General features: G+C 39.9%; 1 protein-coding gene across 2 annotated transcripts in view; it reads left to right on the forward strand.

Moving 5' to 3' along the window:
- Window positions 1-4,185: 4,185 nt before the first annotated feature.
- gramd1c (GRAM domain containing 1c) overlaps window positions 4,186-19,747 on the forward strand; it is a 56,492-nt gene continuing 40,930 nt past the window's right edge. The window contains exons 1-3 of one of the 2 annotated variants that reach the window (XM_072578083.1): window positions 4,186-4,305; window positions 15,338-15,477; window positions 16,077-16,245. In XM_072578083.1, the coding sequence (XP_072434184.1) occupies window positions 15,386-15,477; window positions 16,077-16,245 (261 nt within the window). In that variant the 5' untranslated portion in view covers window positions 4,186-4,305; window positions 15,338-15,385. The remainder of the gene's footprint in view (window positions 4,306-15,337; window positions 15,478-16,076; window positions 16,246-19,747) is intronic. The other variant, XM_072578084.1, reaches the window with a different exon arrangement.

The following is a 19,747-nucleotide window of genomic DNA, read 5'->3' on the forward strand; positions in this document are numbered from 1 at the left end:
AAGTATCTGGATGAGTAGTTACAATGCTGAGGGATAGTCGGCTATGGACCAAATGTGGGTAAATGGGATTCATATAGTTGGTGTTTGTTGGCTGGTATACACATGGTGGGCCAAAGGGCATATTTCTGTGCTGTAGGACTCTATGATGCTGCTGTTGGGTCAAAATCCTAGAATTCCCTTCCTAATTGGGTGTATCTACATCCCAAGGAATGCAGCGGCTCAAGAAAGCAGCTCACCACTGTTCGCACAAGGGCAATTAGGGATGGGCAATAGTTGCTGGTCTGGTCTGCAATGTGCTTTTTCCACAAGTCAATGAAATAAAGTTATATACACCACATGTTTGGATAGACTGGAAATTAAAATGAGTTTCAGTTATGAGCTCAGAATACAGGCTGCTCAGATTTTTTTTAAAATCCAGATATGTGTGGCATAAAGTCACAGAGTCATTTAACATGGAAACAGACCCTTCGGTTCAACTCATCCACACTGACCAGACATCTCAATCTGACCTAGTCGCATTTGCCAGCATTTGGCCAATATCTCTCTAAACCCTTCCTATTCATGTACCCATCTAGATGCCTTTTAAATGCTGTAACTGTACCAGCCTCCACCATTTCCTCTGGCAGCTCATTCCATATTACTTTCTGCATGAAAAAGTTGCCCTTTAAGTCCCTTTTAAATCTTTCTCCTCTCACCTTAAACCTATGCCCTCCAGTTTTAGACTCCCCCGCCCCAGGGAAAAGGCCTTGGGGAGATATCTGACATTTTTGCTCTACATTTGTCGCCCCACTGACTCTGAAACTTTTCTGCATTGTGTCTATATAATAGTTCAAATGCAATACATGCTAGGAGAATGAATGATGACAACTAATTTCAAATGTTTTGTTAGGTTTGCAGTTTGGTGCACTTGTGTGGACTGAAAATTACAAAAATTAATATACAGGGCTCTCGTCTTCACAAACAGAAATATCATGCACATACACTGCACTTGTTGCAAAGCATCAAACAGGTGACAGTCTCTGGTTCACTACTCAGGGAAACGCCTTGACCATTTTGAGTCAAACTGACTGGTTGAAAGCTTGTCAGTTAACTGTCAGCCATCATTAACTGGTGCATCATCCTTGGCAAAGCCTCAACCAGACTGAACTTGCCAAACAATGAGCATTCTTCTTTCATAGAGTATAAATATGCATCCCCACTGTTACTTCAGTATTCCTTGGGAATTCTTGTGATGAGTACAGGACAAACATCTTTGACAAAAGTATCTTTTTACATCAATATTCTAGTTTTGTATCATCAAATGGCTATTGAACTTGAGTTAATAAATTGGTTTCCTTTGTTAACAAACTCTTTTTCAATTAAAGTCAACATTGAACAAAATGTGAAAAATGTATTAACTGGTGACTTGTTTCATTGTAGCTTGTGAAACTTGGTGCATTCAGATCGCAGCTACATTTAACATAAAATAACAATAGCAGGGTTTTTTTGAAAAAGGCATCAAGCTGTCATGAAGTAAAAAATAAATATTCCATAAAATATGTTAAAAGGACATTCAAGGATAAATGTATAACTTTTGAATTAATACTTGTTTCTTTCTGTTGGGTTCATTCTAATACAAAACTATGAGGTGCCCTTGTTTATATTTACAAACATATTTATAGGTCATACTGGATTTCTTCAACTTTTAAACTGGTAGTGAAATATTTTGTTTATCTTTCGCTAACATTAATTCATATCACTTGGGAGGAAGATCTCCTCAGTATCTTTTGAATATGGCAAACATAGATGGGAATCTTAGAAAAGGAGGCGATCTCTCACAATATCTGCACTTGGAATATTGTGTCCAGTTCTGGTCGCCCTACTATAGGAAAGATACAGAGGCTTTGAAGAGGGTGCAAAGAAGGTTTACCAGGATGCTGCCTGGACTGGACGGCTTGCCTTATGAAGAAAGGTTGAATAAGCTCGAACTTTTCTCTCTGGAGAGAAGGAAGAAGAGAGGAGACCTGATGGAGGTGTACAAAATAATGAATGGAATAGATAGAGTCAACAGCCAGAGACTTTTCCCCAGGGCAGGAGTGACTGGTACAAGAAGTCATAGTTTGAAGATATGAGGAGGAAGGTATAAAGGAGACATCAGAGGTACGTTCTTTACACAGAGAGTTGTGAATGCATGGAATGCGTTGCCAGCTGTGGTGGTGGAAGCAGAGTCATTGGGGACATTTAAGCTATTGCTGGACATGCACATGGATAACAGTGAGTTGAGGGGTGCGTAGGTTAAGTTATTATATTTTACATTAGGATTAAACCTCGGCACAACATTGTGGGCCTAAGGGCCTGTTCTGTGCTGTACTTTTCTTTGTTCTGTGTTCTATATCTATCAGATGAATCTAGCAATGTACTAAAATGAGAATTTGCAATATACATAAAGGAAACCTGGAATAAAGAATTGGAGACAGAAATTCCTCTCCAGGTGCAGCACTGCCAATATAAATGGAGGTCACAAAGATTGCTAACTTTGTTCCAGGAAAAAGCCAGTAACATCCTATGAGGAATGGGCAGGATTTCCAATGATCTTGGACATTATGGGTAATACCTGCATGGCTCAATAAATCTACTTCTCACAATGCTACCAGATAGGAAAATATTCCACACTCTAAAGACCCATTCATTATAGAGCTCTTCAACCACTTCCTAAGCAGTTACCATAATACACTCCACTTTCAATCTCACAAATATTTGTCCCAATAGGTAGATGATTAACGTTATGATAGCCACACCGCATGACCCTATGTAACATATAAATGCACCAATTGAACATAGATAAGGCGTATCCACATAGTTTTGTGTGTTCTCTCAACACCTGCTGAGTCACCTGTTGTGCTGATTTCTGTCACTAGCTGCTGAATCAGTATACTTGCTTTTTGAAAAATATGCTCAAACAACCTGTCTTTCTTGGCTTATACACAAGGAATCTGTTTATATAGCAACAGAATTTTAAAAAAGCAAAGACAAACCCATGATTGGTTAGAATTCAATGAGCTCCCACATTCTCAGCTTTGAAACCCTTAAGGTGTTGAATTAGCTGATCTGTTTGGGAGGTGTATTACAATTGGTCTTATATAGCATTTAAGGCATTTTCAAAAGAGGGGGAATCAACTTTTCTGCTTTGACAGTAATGTGTGTTTCGGGTGAGGATAGTATTGGACTTTGTTCCGACAGCCCCTATTGTCAAATTGCTTCAGAACAATTATAATGAAGACTGAAACTGGAATTGCAAACAATTGCAGACAAGAAATGCAGTATCAATGAAGTTGCATTCTAGTGGAAAAAGTCAACACTTTCAGGCAAAGATGATAGGGGATCATTTTTAAAATGCCTGAATGTTAGTTACATTTTGAATGAGAGTTAAATTTTCATGCAGCAATGTCTTCAGTTCCTGCATGCATGTTATATGGAGTTCAACCACAGAAATCATCCTCACTGCCAATCACTGATGTGAAGGTACAAGTGGACTGAGAATGGGGGGGGGGGTGAAAAGTCAGAAGTCACATGACACCAGGTTATAGTTCAACAGATTTATTAAAAATCACAAGCTTTCAGATTTCATCTGAGGAAGGAGCAGTGCCCTAAAGCCTCTGATTTCAAATTAACTGTTGGACTATAACCTGATGCCATGTGACTTCTGACTTAGTCAGTCACTGAGTGAAGAAAGTTAATAATTAAGAGCAGCAGATTCATAACTAAATATTCCACTGCATTTTCTTGATGCTAGTAACTGGTTTTATAAATTGTACTCAATATAATGCCAACCTTCAATGTGTTTTGTGCAAGGTGGTAGGCAAGATATTTGATTTAACTCATAAATAAAATTATTGGTTAATTTTTTAATTAGTTTTTTGACCCTGACAATGATTCAATATTTAAACAGAAATTTGTAAAAATGCAACTAATTTAAAAGGGATCAAAAAGTTTTCAATTTAAAGCATTGAGGACTGTTTAAAAATGAGTGCCATTGTTTGAATAATATTTAAAGTGTAACAATATGTTGTATGTAAAGAGTTAAGCCATGTTTCTTCATTATACTGGTTGTGTTGTAAGATTCCTGTATGTCACGCCCAGTAACCCTGGTCCACCCTCCATCTGAACAGGAAACAACAGCGTTCATGTGAACTTTAACCCTTAAAACCTTCCTCCTTCAATCTGCAGCATTTGGAGTATCTTCTGTGTTCAACAGGTTCTATACAGTGTTTTGTTATGTGTCCAAATGTCAGCATGTCACACTAGCATGGGTGTGGAACAGTACAGGTAAAATTACCAGATTAAACAGGAAGGGCTTTGATGTTTCTTCAAAATGAAGCTGGCTTCTGCTTTTAAGTTTGTCCAAAATTTGTTTACCTTGAAAATCTGTTTTTAGCATGTAGGTGAACAACAGTGACCTGTGTACACTGGGTTTCTTTTTGTTTATCATGTTGTAGTAGTGAAGTATTTTGTTTTGCGTTATAAGTTTCAAAGCCTTTTTATTTTAAATCATTTTATGAACGTCTTTTAACAGAGTGTGTTTGTGTGTGTCTCTCTGACAAAGCCAGCTCCTTTATTACTTTGACGGAAGTGATGGTGAACTACCTTCAACAGTTGCAGTCTGTGTAGCTGATCTACTGTAACCCGTTGGTAATAGAAATCTGGTATTTTATTCTTGGGTGGGCTCATGTGTTCGGAGTCGACAGAATGATATTAGATTCGTCTCCAACATTATAGTTAATTAACTGACTTAACAATCTGAATTTTCGGGCGATTTGTCTAGACTTTCTAATTTGGTGTCTGTTCGGAACACGCATTGTTCCAAAAAATGTTAAACTCAGGTAAGATGTATGAAAATAGCCAAGCAGCTAATGTGATTATTGACATGTTTGGCCATGTAAAAATTTCAAGCATGTTTAAATTGTGGGAATAACTAATTAGTTAGCTTGGGTCTTGATTTACTGTTTTGATAGATGTCAGTGGGATTGCTAAGGAGGCAGTTGTTGACAGGTGGATGAAAGGAAATGTTCCATTTTTGTTTAAGTGCAAGTCAATTAGATTGAGTTTGAACAGATATGTGTGTGTATATGTAGATCCAAAGTCTTTCTGTAATATCAAGCGTCAACGTGTCTTTGTTGGCTAAATTCTCACACACACTTTTTTGCAATATGTCGCTCGTTAATTCTAGAGGCATGATAGGCCAGTTGCAAATGAAGGATGCCATCCATAACAGGCTGGGGGTTCTGGTGGAGAGCACCACACTCTTGGAAAATTCCTTCACTTTCTGCCACTTATGTTTTTAATTGTAATAAAACAAAGAAGATTGATGAGGGCAGAGCAGTAGATGTGATCTATATGGACTTCAGTAAGGCGTTCGACAAGGTTCCCCATGGGAGACTGATGAGCAAGGTTAGATCTCACGGAATACAGGGAGAACTAGTCATTTGGATACAGAACTGGCTCAAAGGTAGGAGACAGAGGATGGTGATGGAGGGTTGTTTTTCAGACTGGAGGCCTGTGACCAGTGGAGTGCCACAAGGATTGGTGCTGAGTCCTCTACTTTTTGTCATTTACATAAATGATTTGGATGCGAGCATAAGAGGTGCAGTTAGTAAGTTTGCAGATGACACCAAAATTGGAGGTGTAGTGGACAGCAAAGAGGGTTACCTCAGATTACAACAGGATCTTGACCAGATGGGCCAATGGGCTGAGAAGTGGCAGTTGGAGTTTAATTCAGATAAATGCAAGGTGCTGCATTTTGGGAAAGCAAATCTTAGCAGGACTTATACACTTAATGGTAAGGTCCTAGGGAGTGTTGCTGAACAAAGAGACCTTGGAGTGCAGGTTCATAGCTCCTTGAAAGTGGAGTCACAGGTAGATAGGATAGTGAAGAAGGTGTTTGGTATGCTTTCCTTTATTGGTCAGAGTATTGAGTACAGGCGTTGTGAGGTCATGTTGCGGCTGTACAGGACATTGGTTAGGCCACTGTTGGAATATTGTGTGCAATTCTGGTCTCCTTCCTATCGGAAAGATATTGTGAAACTTGAAAGGGTTCAGAAAAGATTTACAAGGATGCTGCTAGGGTTGGAGGATCTGAGCTACAGGGAGAGGCTGAACAGGCTGGGGCTGTTTTCCCTGGAGCGTCGGAGGCTGAGGGGTGACCTTATAGAGGTTTACAAAATTATGAGGAGCATGGATAGGAGAAATAGAGAAAGTCTTTTCCCTGGAGTCGTGGAATCCAGACTAGAGGGGATAGGTTTAGGGTGAGAGGGGAAAGATATAAAAGAGACCTAATAGGCAACTGTTTCACGCAGAGGGTGGTACATGTATGGAATGAGCTGCCAGAGGATGTGGTGGAGGCTGGTACAATTGCAACATTTAAGAGGCATTTGGATGGGTATATGAATAGGAAGGGTTTGGAGGGATATGGGCGGGCTGTTGGCAGGTGGGACTAGATTGGGTTGGGATATCTGGTCGGCATGGACAGGTTGGACAGAAGGGTCTGTTTCCATGCTGTACATCTCTGACTCTATAAATCAACTCAATGAATTTCCTCACAAATACCCTATAGAAAATGGTTTTGAATGACACGCTGCTGCTCATGTGTCCAGTGCAACCTTTGGTAGATTAAAGCTTTACAATTTCCAATTGAATTGTGTCAGTTGAGAACTGTCACTAAGCCAATCTTGAAAGAAACGCTAAAGGATATATTGGTCAATACTGTTGCAGGCAGCAGTTCTGTAGATTGCCTGCTTTCTTGTGAGAGTTTTGAAGCTTCTTCCACCTTCTCAAGTTTGCAGGAAAGGAAATGGTCTAAGTTCCTCTTCTGAGCCTTGAAGAAGAACACAAACCTTTGCCAGAGGAGGATAGTCGATTCTGAACAGAATTGATTGCATTCCCTGTAAGGCTGCTTACTGGCCGCAAATCGCATTTAATATGAGATAGGAACAGAAAAATGCCGTGCCTTCTCCACAATTCAGCAGGAACTGGCTGATCTGATATTCCTCGCATTTGTTTTCTTGTCCTTTCCCTGACACCCTTGATTCCGCTACTGTTTAAGGATCTATCTCAGCCTTAAATATATACAAGAATTCTTCCCTACAGGGCTGTGTGGCAAGGAGTTCCAAAGACTCTTAACCCTCTGAGAGAAGAAATTCTTCCTCTTCTCGTCTTAAGTTGATGCCCCTTTGTTCTAAGATGATGCCTCCGGGTCCTAGACTCTCCTGTAAGGGGAAGCATCCTCTCACATTGACCTCTCATTCTTCTGAACTCCAATAAGTAGAGACCGAACTGTTTAGGCTTTACTCTGTACAATCCCTCTGTACCAAAGATTATCTTGGTAACATCGCTAAAACTCAAAGTTTAGGCCTTTGGAATTGTGAAAAGTTTGTTCATTGTGTTTGGAAAGGAATTGTAGAATTGTGGCTACGGTTCAAGGAAAAGAACTGATAAACCATCAAGTAAAGATATTTAAAACCTGAAGATAGGTGTTTGTTTCTCTGGGATTGAGTAGCTGTAACTGATAGTGTTCTGAAACAAGTTGAAACAAGTTCAATGTTTGTGTTTAAAGTCTTTCTAACTATTATATATAGTCTTTGTTCTTTTGTGCAATAAACTTGTGCTCGGTTCTTTAAAGGGCATCTGGAACATAACTTGTGAAAATGTTTCGGTGATCATCTACCATAGTAATTAACTGCAAAAGTTAAACCACTGATCTATCACCCCAGGCTTCATCTGGAATAAGGCTTGTCCAGTATTGCTGTCAGCTGGGACCATAAGAATGTACTAAGAAATATAGAAATCAGGACAGCAATTCTTATGTTTGTGTTTGTTTGTTTGAAGATACCACATGTACACTTTGTAAACGGTGTGTAGAGATCCAGGATGATATAAGAATGAAACTTCTTGTCAAACCAATCAAGCAAATGCTGGCTATCCAATGCCTTGATGACACAGAAGATTTATTAATGCTGTTATTCAGCTGATATAGATTATGTTGATGTTCCATATGAGGCTGTGCAAGAAGCAGATTGAAAAATGTTCATAGGATCCAAAAATGAAGCACTTGAAACTGTTCTTGGAGAGAAGAAGTCTGAAAGGAGATCTAGCAGAGGTTTTCAAAACTGAGAGAATGGGGAAAACTGTTCTTGCTCAAAAAAGGAACAAGAGTATATAGATTTAAAGTGATCACATTAGAAGCAAGGTGAAGTGGGGAAAACCACTCCATTCAATGAATAGTTAGGGTATGAAATGTGGCAGAGGCATTTGAAAGGCGTTGGTGATTATTTGAATAAAAATAATGTGCACAGGTGTGGACAAAAGGAAACCAGTACAGGCACAATGGGACAAATGGCGTCCTCTGTGTTGGAATAATTCTGTGAAATTTTAATATTAATACTTTTTGACTTTTTTTTTGTGTGGTGCTTTTGCAGAGTGGGCTGGCCAGACTCTCTCAAATAGTGAGATGATGGGCGAGGGTGGATTTCTACCACTGCAATATATTGTGAATGTCCTGTATTTTTAATTGTGTTTTAGAAACACTATTTTTCCATGTCATAAATGGTACTGAACAACATACATGTTTTTCAAATTATTTTTGGAGGAGATAAATCTTGTACCTTTTTTTAAACAGCATCATCATTTTCACGCCTTGCAATAGTTATCCAGTGCCATTCTTTCATTACAAGTAAAGGAATGCTGACAATTCATATTAACAAAATTACAAGCCTCATTCCCACTTGACTGTATTACTACTTGTATTTGGGGGCACATTTGAATTTGTTAAAATTATTAAGCTGTTGGTCAGTTTTTAAACTAGTTCTCAAGTTGCCAATATGATCTTCAATATCCACCATCTTCAGTAGATGGAAGTTGCTCCACAAGCTGATAAATTTATGCAGAAAAAGTTTGAATTCCTTTTAGCTTCTTAGTTGACTACTTATGAACTTAGCTTAACTAAATCTAACTTAGTCCTTTTTCAAATTTAGTTGTAATTGTGGAAAGTGTAGCTTTCATTTCTATGTGGTGAAACCTTGTGGTAATTATAACATGTTATTAACGGCAAGGAGAAAATTGCTAGGCCACTTGTATTTTAAATGGCAATACAGAAACCAGATTTAAAGATTGAGTCATCATATTAACAATACAGAATACAACACATGCCAGATCTCTGTAATTGCCTGAGCACTTTATCTTTTTAGCTTTCCCCTCAAACCAGTTTAAAGATCGCTATAAAATGTAATCACCTGCAATATAGCTGAATCACTACATGGATTATGTGGGAAGCAAGAGAGGAAATTGCAGTACCGTTGGCAATGATCTTCTCGTCTTCACTGGGGTGGTACCAGGGGACTGGAGAGTAGCGAATGTTGTGCCCCTGTTCAAAAAAGGGAATAGGGATAACCCCGGGAATTACAGGCCAGTTAGTCTTACTTCTGTGGTAGGCAAAGTAATGGAAAGGGTACTGAGGGATAGGATTTACGAGTATCTGGAAAGACACTGCTTGATTAGGGACAGCCAGCACGGATTTGTGAAGGGTAGGTCTTGCCTTACAAGTCTTATTGAATTCTTCGAGGAGGTGACCAAGCATGTGGATGAGGGTAGAGCAGTGGATGTAGTGTACATGGATTTTAGTAAGGCATTTGATAAGGTTCCCCATGGTAGGCTTATGCGGAAAGTCAGGAGGCATGGGATAGAGGGAAATTTGGCCAATTGGATAGAAAACTGGCTAACCGGTCGAAGTCAGAGAGTGGTGGTAGATGGTAAATATTCAGCATGGAGTCCAGTTACAAGTGGAGTTCCACAGGGATCAGTTCTGGGTCCTCTGCTGTTTGTAATTTTTATTAAGGACTTAGAGGAGGGAGTCGAAGGGTGGGTCAGTAAATTTGCAGATGATACAAAGATAGGTGGAGTTGTGGACAGTGAGGAGGGCTGTTGTCGGCTGCAGAGGGACTTAGATATGATGCAGAGCTGGGCTGAGGAGTGGCAGATGGAGTTCAACCCTGCCAAGTGTGAGGTTGTCCATTTTGGAAGAACAAATAAGAATGCGGAATACAGGGTTAATGGTCGGGTTCTTGGTCAGGTGGAGGAACAGAGGGATCTTGGGGTCTATGTACATAGATCTTTGAAGGTTGCCACTCAGGTGGATAGAGTTTGTAAGAAGGCCTATGGAGTATTATCGTTCATTAGCAGAGGGATTGAATTCAAGAGTCGTGAGGTGATGTTGCAGCTGTACAGGACTTTGGTTAGGCCACATTTGGAGTACTGTGTGCAGTTCTGGTCGCCTCACTTTAGGAAAGATGTGGAAGCTTTGGAGAGGGTGCAGAGAAGATTTACCAGGATGTTGCCTGGAATGGAGAGTAGGTCGTACGAGGATAGGTTGAGAGTTCTCGGCCTTTTCTCGTTGGAACGGCGAAGGATGAGGGGTGACTTGATAGAGGTTTATAAGATGATCAGAGGAATAGATAGAGTAGACAGTCAGAAACTTTTCCCCCGGGTACAACAGAGTGTTACAAGGGGACATAAATTTAAGGTGAAGGGTGGAAGGTATAGGGGAGATGTCAGGGGTGGGTTCTTTACCCAGAGAGTGGTGGGGGCATGGAATGCGCTGCCCGAGGGAGTGGTCGAGTCAGATTCATTGGCGACCTTTAAGCGGCATTTGGATAGGTACATGGATGGGTGCTTAATCTAGGATAGAAATTCGGCACAACATCGTGGGCCGAAGGGCCTGTTCTGTGCTGTATTGTTCTATGTTCTATCTATGTTCTATGAAGTGCTCAGGCCGAACGCTCAACCAGAATTATATTATTTTGTATGCATCTCTAATCTCTGTAATCCAGATAACTAGCCAAACTTGCTTTTCTTGTGTACATATGTTAAGGCTATATAAAATTTGATTACTCAATAGTACTCCAATATAATTTTTCAAACCCCACCAGGATCCATGTTGAGATATTTTAAAAAATGTCATTGTTTTCTATTTCTGCAAATTACATGCACGTCCGGTTATGTATGGTTTCTAGCAAATGCTTCTGTGATTTGAAAATGTGAATTGCTTAAAGGTAGCCCAAAAATATGTATTCTGTTCATACCAAAGGGCACTCTATATTAGTGACCATTCCAGCCAGAGCAAACAATGAACACCGCAAAAAAACATCAGCTCACTTTTAAATTTGTCCTCTGCATTTAAGTGCCATTAATTGGCTAACCATTTTTGTGTGTAAAAGGACGATGGTGGAACATATTCATGAACTGCACCACTCCTTTTCAGTGGTGTGGTGGTAGCATCAATGCTCATCAATCTCAAATAAAATCTTTGCGCTCTTGGTAACATCTTTTGTTAATTCTTTGGCATTTAGCAATGAAGTCAATGGCAATCAGTTTCAATAGTGGACTTCAGATTTAAGACAATATTTGTGAGAATTTAGCATTCTAATGTGGTTGATCATGATGCTTTTTGTTTTCAATTACTGCATCTCATTGCTCTGTTTCAGTCAAAGACCTGGATACATAAAATACTGATCTGTGCATACCATGGTTTGGAGATGCTGATGTTGGACTGGGTTATACAAAGTTAAAAATCACATTTCAGATCAGCGCTCCGAAAGCTAGTGCTTCCAAATAAACCTGTTGGACTATAACCTGATGTTGTGTGATTTTTAACTATATTTATCATCTTTCTGAATCTGAAACAGTATAGCATTTAGTCTATTTGATGCATCTCTAATCGCCCCCCCCTCTAATGAGTCTTATGGTCTGATAAGACTATGGTGACTTTACCTTGCTTTTAATTATTGTAGGTGGTTCGAGGTTATATAAATATGACAGAATGCGTCTGATGAAACGAGCATCTCATTTACACTTAAAAGAATTTTGTTTTCCTTCCAAACACTTGGTCTTGTCTATGCAATATTTGCACTGCCCAATTTTGTGTGTGCCAAATTGGATAAGAACTTTCCTACTTAATTCACCATCTTCACAAATTGCTGAAGTTCTGTGACACTTCAAGATAATGTTTTGATTGCATTGGGCTTTCTTAAAAGGTCAGCCCTGCCGTCTAATGCATGAATGATGTGGCCTAGAGATTTAATGGTTACAGACTGCCTCTGTGTTTGTGAGTGTTAGTCCTGTATTTTGCAAACATTGTCACACTGCCCTCACTCGGCCATCTTGCTCTGTTGCAGTGGAACTGTGAATTAAGATGCCATCCTTTTTTTTGATGTATAGATATTTTTATTAGAAATTTAAAATTTTTACAAGTTTACAAAAATAAACAAAACTCTCAAGTACAAACATTGATATACAATTAAATCTTAAATATATAATAACCAAAATTTAACAAAAGAAAAATACCGAGAAAAATAAACAAAACTCATCTAACTACTAATCTAACCTACAACTAACTAGAATGTATATTTAAGTCTCTTACATTATTCAAATAAGAGAAAGAGAAAAAAAAACAGTGGATAACATAGAAATTGGGTAGTGAGATACATGCTCGAAATGTGTTAACATCAAATGTAACAAAACCCGTATTCATGCGGGATTCCTCTCCCAAGGGGCCCCGGACCAGCCAGGTTCGTAATCTCAATTAAATAAAAGCCCTTGTTAGGATAGCCAAAATATCTGTATTCATATAATTCAAGAAGGGCTGCCATATTTTATAAAATAAAGATGCCATCCTTATGTCAGATAACCCATTATAAAATATTCCTCCTCATTCTTTTTGAAAAGTTCCAGATGTAATTAATAACAAAATTTTATTTGATTTAAGCAATATCTCCTACACGATGTGAGGAGTATTGTCAGTAGTTTGGATTGTTTGTCTGAAGATAGTTGCCAAAAGTCACCGTTCCCTTCTCCTTAGATTTTTTAAAAGCGCTTTTTTCTAGCATTGCTGGACTCCTAACCACAGGTGCCTTTGGCTCAATGTCCCGTAATTTCATAACGAGAGGTCAATACAGATTCACAGGGACCTGTTTGACTTCAATGCTGGACCTGTACTGAAACGCTGACTGATTTCCAGTTGAGATTCTACCATAAGACAAAGGAGCAGAAAATGTTCATTCAGCCCATCAAGTCATGAGATTTCCCTGATGCAATATTGATCCAATTTCTCACTTTCACCTCTGTAAACGTGGATGTGGAACTTTCCTTTTAGATGCACAACCACACTGATTTAGCATCACTGTGTCATGAAGAGCAGTTTTCAGCTTCCCAAGACCTTTTTTTAATTTTTTTTTGGAAATTCTGCTCTCCATTCTTTCCGTTTGCCTTGGCTTTCCAATTCTAGAGAGGAGTTGCAGATCTGTGTAAGCTTTTCAGTTTAATAGTGAACATTCCTTTTGGATTGCATTGAAGATTTCTGCTCTGAACTGCAACAGTCAACTGTCCCTTGATTTTGAGTTGAATCCTCCTGGTCTATGGAGGGTTATAATTGGCTGACTTGGAAGAAGTCTTGCTTTAGCCCCTGTCTTTGCCTGGAAGAAATGAAATTCCTGTTTTGGTGTCACATTGGAAGTTTGGTGTTTTCTCTGTTGACCATAATTTCTGCACTCCAATAATTTCCATTAGATCTCATAATTTATTCCAGGAACAACATTTCATTGTCACAATGTTTTGAAAGTTACTTGCTTTAATAGGATTTTCTTTTGGTTCCTGAGATTTTGTTGAACCATACAGGTTGAAAATGCCCTTTGCTCCTTTTGTGGGGCTGACATTGTATAATTTTGGAAGAATTTGCTGTTTTGTGTTCCCCTGCACCCCCTCTTCCAGTGAGACCACAGTGTAACAGTGATTACTGTATCCTTTTTTAAAGTTTTTCCAGCCTCTGTGCATTTCCACTTCAGTGCCCTCAGTCCATCTTGTGTAAAATACAGGATTTTGCTCTCACTACTACCTACTTTTTTTGTTAATGCACAGCCTTTTAATAGTTGTGTGATACAGTAGAAAATCTGATCTTTAAAGGCTAATTGAAGGCTCCCACAATAAGGTGATCCTGATATCTTTCTAGCTTTTGTGACAGTATGCTTCCAAGTCAGGACATTGAGTGGCTTGGAGGGGAACTTGAAATTCATGGTGTTCCCATGTAGCTGCCTCCCTGTTCCTTCTAGATAGTAGAGGTTGTGGGTTTGGAAGGTGCTGTTTGAGGAAAGCTATATAAATGGTCCTTCACTATCACTGAGTCAAAATCCTCTCCTAACAGTACTGTTGAATGTACACCAGAGGTTCAGAAAGGTGACTCACTACCACCTTCAAGGGTAACTGAGGATGAGCAATAAACGTTGACTTAGCTAGTGACACCCACATTACAAGAAAAAATACATTTTTAAAAATGAATTTCTGCATTGGTTCACAGGTGATAAGGATTTGTTCTGACCTGGGTGCCTTTCACTTGCTCCACCTGCTCCTTGCCCACGCTCATCCTGTCTCAAATGGTAGACGTCAAAGAGTGTGGTGCTGGAAAAGCACAGCCGGTCAGACAGCATCCAAGGAGCAGGAGGGTCAACGTTTCGAGCATAAGCTCTTCATCAGGAATGTGGGGGGCCCAAGGGGACAGAGCTAAATGGGAGAGTGGGGGGAAGGTAGCTGGGAAAGCAATCAGTAGATGAAGGTGGGGGGTGCAAGCGGTATCAATGTTGATTTCATCAGATTCCTCATTTTGCCACCCCACCCCCTACCTTATCCCAGATCCAGTCTTTCAACTTGGCATCGCTCTCTTGAACTGTCCTACCTGTCCACCTTCCTTCCCACTGATCCGCTCCACCCTCCTCTCTGACCTATCACCATCATCCCCCACCTTCATCTACCTATCGTATTCCCAACTACCTTCCCCCTCTCATTTATCTCTCAGCTCTCTTGTCCCTCCCGCCCCATTCCTGATGAAGGGTTTATGCTGGAAACGTCGACTCTCTTGCTTCTCGGATGCTGCCTGACCTGTGTGCTTTTCCAGCATCACGCTTTCTAACTCTGCAATCCTCACTTTCTTGTCATACGGTGCAAGCTTAAGGCTCCGAAGATCTGGAGAATACTGTCGGATCTTTATGCTTGGGACAGGAAGCATCCCTCGGATGATCACCTTCCGAAGCATCGTTGAGGCTTTATGTTTTGGTGCACACTGTAGCCCCTGTTGGACTCTGGCTGTCCTTAGATCAAAGCATAGCCATGTGGCTAAGTTACTTATTGCCCTAAAGTCCTGATGCCTAAAAGGATGCCACCAACTGCATGATTTCTTCAGAGCAGTTCAATGTTCAGCTTTATTACTGTCTGGTTTGGAGCATGCTTCCTGGTTTGAGGAATTTTCATTTTGTTTTTGTTTCAGGTTTTTCTTTTATGTTTTTAGCATTAAAATGAAACAGAGCTCATTGGAATGGCCCAGCAAAATTATGGCAGAGATCTGCATTTAAGGAAGAATGAAATGGAGAATCTGCAGTTAGCTAATGATGAAAGCCACTTTGCAGGGTAAGGAAATGGCTGCATGATAACTGATTTAACCAGATCTTTTCTAGATGTGTTACAGACATACGCACTTTTTTTTTAACATTTACGTACTGCAGATAGTTTAGTTAAGTGTGCCCCTTTGCATGTGTTGAAATTTCCACCATTTTGGAATGGCCCCTTCTGCTCATCATATTCCTCTAATGCCACACCCAGCTCCTCACTTTGGGAGAGAAGTAGAAATAGTTAGGATTTATATTTTAAATTTATTTATCTTAAGTAATTTCACTCTTTAGAAATGAACAGTTATTTCAGATGACAAGGTATAATATTTAGTTTTGGGGAAGTTTCAATGTAAGCTAACTGCAGGTTTTTACACTGGTGTAATGGGACAATTGAATTTGCTTAAATATTTCACTTTAAAGTTGTACTTTTCAAGATGTGACCTCAATGTTAAGCAAGCGAATTACCGTAATTAACTCAAGCACACTGTAGTTGAGAGGAAAATGGCATAATTCAAAATACTGTTAAATGCTAAGGTAACAAAGTTAGTGTCATAAAATTTAACTTGAAAGGGCTAAGTAGACCTTTCTAATGCATGACTTTAATGTTCTTCTGTCTAGAATTGTGGGAAACAACACATACAATGAATATAACAATAAAGGAGACCAACCAATTGTATCCAAAACCATTTGTACTGATGCATGTGCTCAGGATTTAAATACAGTTCCTTTTGGAGACGCTACAGTTGTAAATCCTTCAGCTGTTATCCAAGACAATGCATCAACAATGGTAGGATTTATTTTCCATTCCTGTACAGTTGTCCTCTAGTTTTTGATCTTCAAGCATCTTATTTAATTTGCGAGTTACTTACTTGTGCATAATTTACACAATTATTCAAAATGCTTACATCTGCCTATTGCAATGAAGATGAATTATCCGCAATATTCATTTCGAATATTGACTCGACACATACATATATCATGGACTTGCACAGCAAAGATTGTGTATCTTGAGTAAATTTTTGTTTGCATTAAACTAGTGGGTTTTATTGTGAGGAAAGGAACCTGGTTGACTTGGTTCTCACACTGAACTATATACAGTCAGGGAGGAGAGGGATGAGAGCGAAATCAGTTCAGCCCTCCTAATCCATCTTCATACTTAACTATATAATGTTGAAACAACTTGTGCAATTAAAAGAATCCAGATTGACATCATAGAATATAGGATTAAAAAGTCACCAGGGACTCACCAGGTCATTGTGCGTCTTTTCCGTTGGATCTACTTGCAATGCTAGATGAGTTATTGATTTTAATTCTGAGATTTTTTTTGTTCACCAAATGTATTAAAGAATCTGGGTCAAAGGCAGGTATAGAAAATTAGGCCACAGATCAGCCATGATCTCATTCGAATGGTATATTGAACAAACTCGGGTGGCACGGTGGCTCAGTGGTTAGCACTGCTGCCTCACAGCACCAGGGACCCGGGTTCAATTCTAGCCTCGGGCAACTCTCTGCGTGGAGTTTGCACATTCTCCCATGTCTGTGTGGGTTTCCTCCAGATGCTCTGGTTTCCTCCCACAGTCCAAAGATGTGCAGGTCAAGTGAATTGACCTTGGGAAATTGTCCAGAGTATTCAGCGACATGTAGTTTGGGTGCATTAGTCAAGGGTAAATGTAGAGTAAGAGGATTGGGGAATAGGTCTGGGTAGGATACTCTTCGGAGGGTTGGTGTGGACTTGTTGGACCAAATGACCTGTTTCCACACTGTAGGGATTCTATGAAAGGCCTACTCCTCTGTCCTAATTGAGGATTTGATGAATGTTCTTGGGCTTTATTTCTTTATCACTAATAACTCAGTCTAAAACTTGTGCTCTGCTGCCCACTTTAAGCCCAGGTCAGGGAGGTTGAAAAGCTTTGACCACTGACAAACTCAACAGTGAAGGCAAAAGTACAGATTGTGAAGCCTTCTTTTCCATTTTTCCCATTTCTTCTTTCATTGGTTATGTTCTGTGTCTAGTGATGTGTAAGGCAGATGCTGAGTGCCTACAATCTTCAACTGATAATGTTGGTTACGTTTTATTAATTGTTCTTCCCATCAATTCTCCACCCCAAGTCACTAGCGTTCATTTGATTTCACCCAGTGATAACTCTTCTGGCTACTTTTAAATTGTTCCTCATGGGTAGGTGCTGAGCAAGTAACAAAAACATTGAAAATAGGAGCAGGAATAGACCATTTGACTCTTCTAGCTTGTTCTGCTATTCATTAATTGTAGAATCACTACAGTGTGGAAGCAGGCCATTTGGCCCATCGAGTCCACACCGACCCTCCAAAGAACATCCCACCCAGATCCATCCCCTTCCCTATCCCTGTGACCCTGTATTTCGCACGGCCAATCCACATGACCTGCACATCATTGGACTGTGGAAGGAAACCAGAGCACCCGGAGGAAACCTACGCAGACACTGGGAGAATGTGCAAATTCCAGACAGACGCTCCCCCCAAGAGTGGAATTGAACCCAGGTCCCTGGCACTGTGAGGCAGCAGTGCTAAGCACCGTGCCACCCTTAGGAGTCACCATAGCCCCAGAAGACAAGAAGACTGCTCTCTCAGTAGAGGAAGATGACTGGTGGTGGTTTAATCTGAGGGTCACTGTGCCTCAGGTGAAGCGAGTCCTTCATGGTAACCTTCGGAATTGAACCCACACTATTGGCACCACTCTACATTAAAAACCAGCTGTTTAACCAACTGAGCTAACTGACCCCATGATTAAGATCATGGCTGATCATTGATACCCTGCCTTCCCACATTTCCCTTGATCAACTTAGCCACAAGAGCTATGGAAAATAGTAATGGACTGGAGTCTTTTTAAACTATAATTCCAGTTTGAAATCAGAAGATACGGTGTAAAGTTTGAGTTTCTTTTAATAAATCAGGAACAGCAGTAGACTGTTCTGTCCCTTGAGCCTACTTCCCTTTCAATAGGATCATGGCTGATGTGACATTCCTCACACCCACTTGCATGTTCCCAAAAACGTTTGATTCCCTGACTGATCAAGAATCTATTCCAGCCTTGAGTATACACAAGGACTCTACCCCACTGCTCTCTGCAGCAAGGAGTTCCAAAGACACTGAGAGAAGAAATTCCTTTACATCTCAGTCTTAAATTGTCACCCCTAAATTCTGAGACTCTGCCCTCTGGTCCTAGACTCACCCATGAGAGGAGGCATCCTCTCAACATTTACCCTGTCGAGCTCCTTAAGAAACCTCTATTATTCAATGAGATCACCTCTCGTTCTTCCAAACACCAGTGAGTCGAGTCCCAACAATAATGATACCTTGTGTTTGATTTCTTATGAAGACAAATTGTGGCTTTGGTAGCTGACAACCACAAAACATGTGCTAAGTACTTTGAATGTGATAGAGCTTGCAATCTCTTTTTTTTTGTAGGTTTGTTGTGTAGAGTTTGATTTTGTCTTTGGGAGAGTTCTATGGATGTGGCTATGTCTTTGTCATTGTGTCTATAATTGTTCTTACAAGAACTCTTCTATTTTTGCTATCAGTGTGCTGTGCAATTCTATAATATAGAGGCAGGTTTATTGAATAGCAAATTGTTATTGGCTTTATTCAATGGTCCTTCCAAATGCCTAATCAGTTGAGATCATTAAAAAAATGTTTGAGATTACAGAGAGCTATTTTCTTTGTCATGTCTATGTTAGGTCTCTGAAGGATCCGTCCACCTCATGCTAACTCCCTTGCCTTCTCCTTGTGACCTCATTGATTCTTGCTTTTCCAAATATTAATACAACTGCCTGTTGAATGCCTCAACTGAACCTGCTTCCACCACCAGAATAATCCAGATACTAACCACTGATTCTATGAGAAATTAGTTTGCTCATGTTACCTTTTCCAGTAACCTGAAATCTGTGCTCTGTGATTCTTGATCCTTCCAGCAGTAAGAACATCTTTTCCCCCGAATATACTGCCCAGAAACGCCTCCATACGTACCCACCCCTGTCTCACAAATGCGTGATTTTGAATACCTCTCAACAAATTTCCTGCTTTCAAAAAAACCAGTTCCAACTTCTCCAATACGTCCAACCAACTGAAGTTCCTCATTCTTGTAAACATTCTTAAGAGTCTTTCCTACACTCTCCCCAATATCTTAACGTTTTTCCTAAATTGTGGTGCACAGACCTGGATGGAAAGTTCTAGATCAGGCTGAATCAGGTGTTCTATATAAGGTCTTAACACAACTTACTTATGGACACTCCCTTTTTTTAAAAAAAAAGATA

This window comes from Chiloscyllium punctatum, chromosome 9, assembly GCF_047496795.1.
Source record: "Chiloscyllium punctatum isolate Juve2018m chromosome 9, sChiPun1.3, whole genome shotgun sequence".
NCBI classification, from domain to species: Eukaryota; Metazoa; Chordata; class Chondrichthyes; order Orectolobiformes; family Hemiscylliidae; genus Chiloscyllium; species Chiloscyllium punctatum.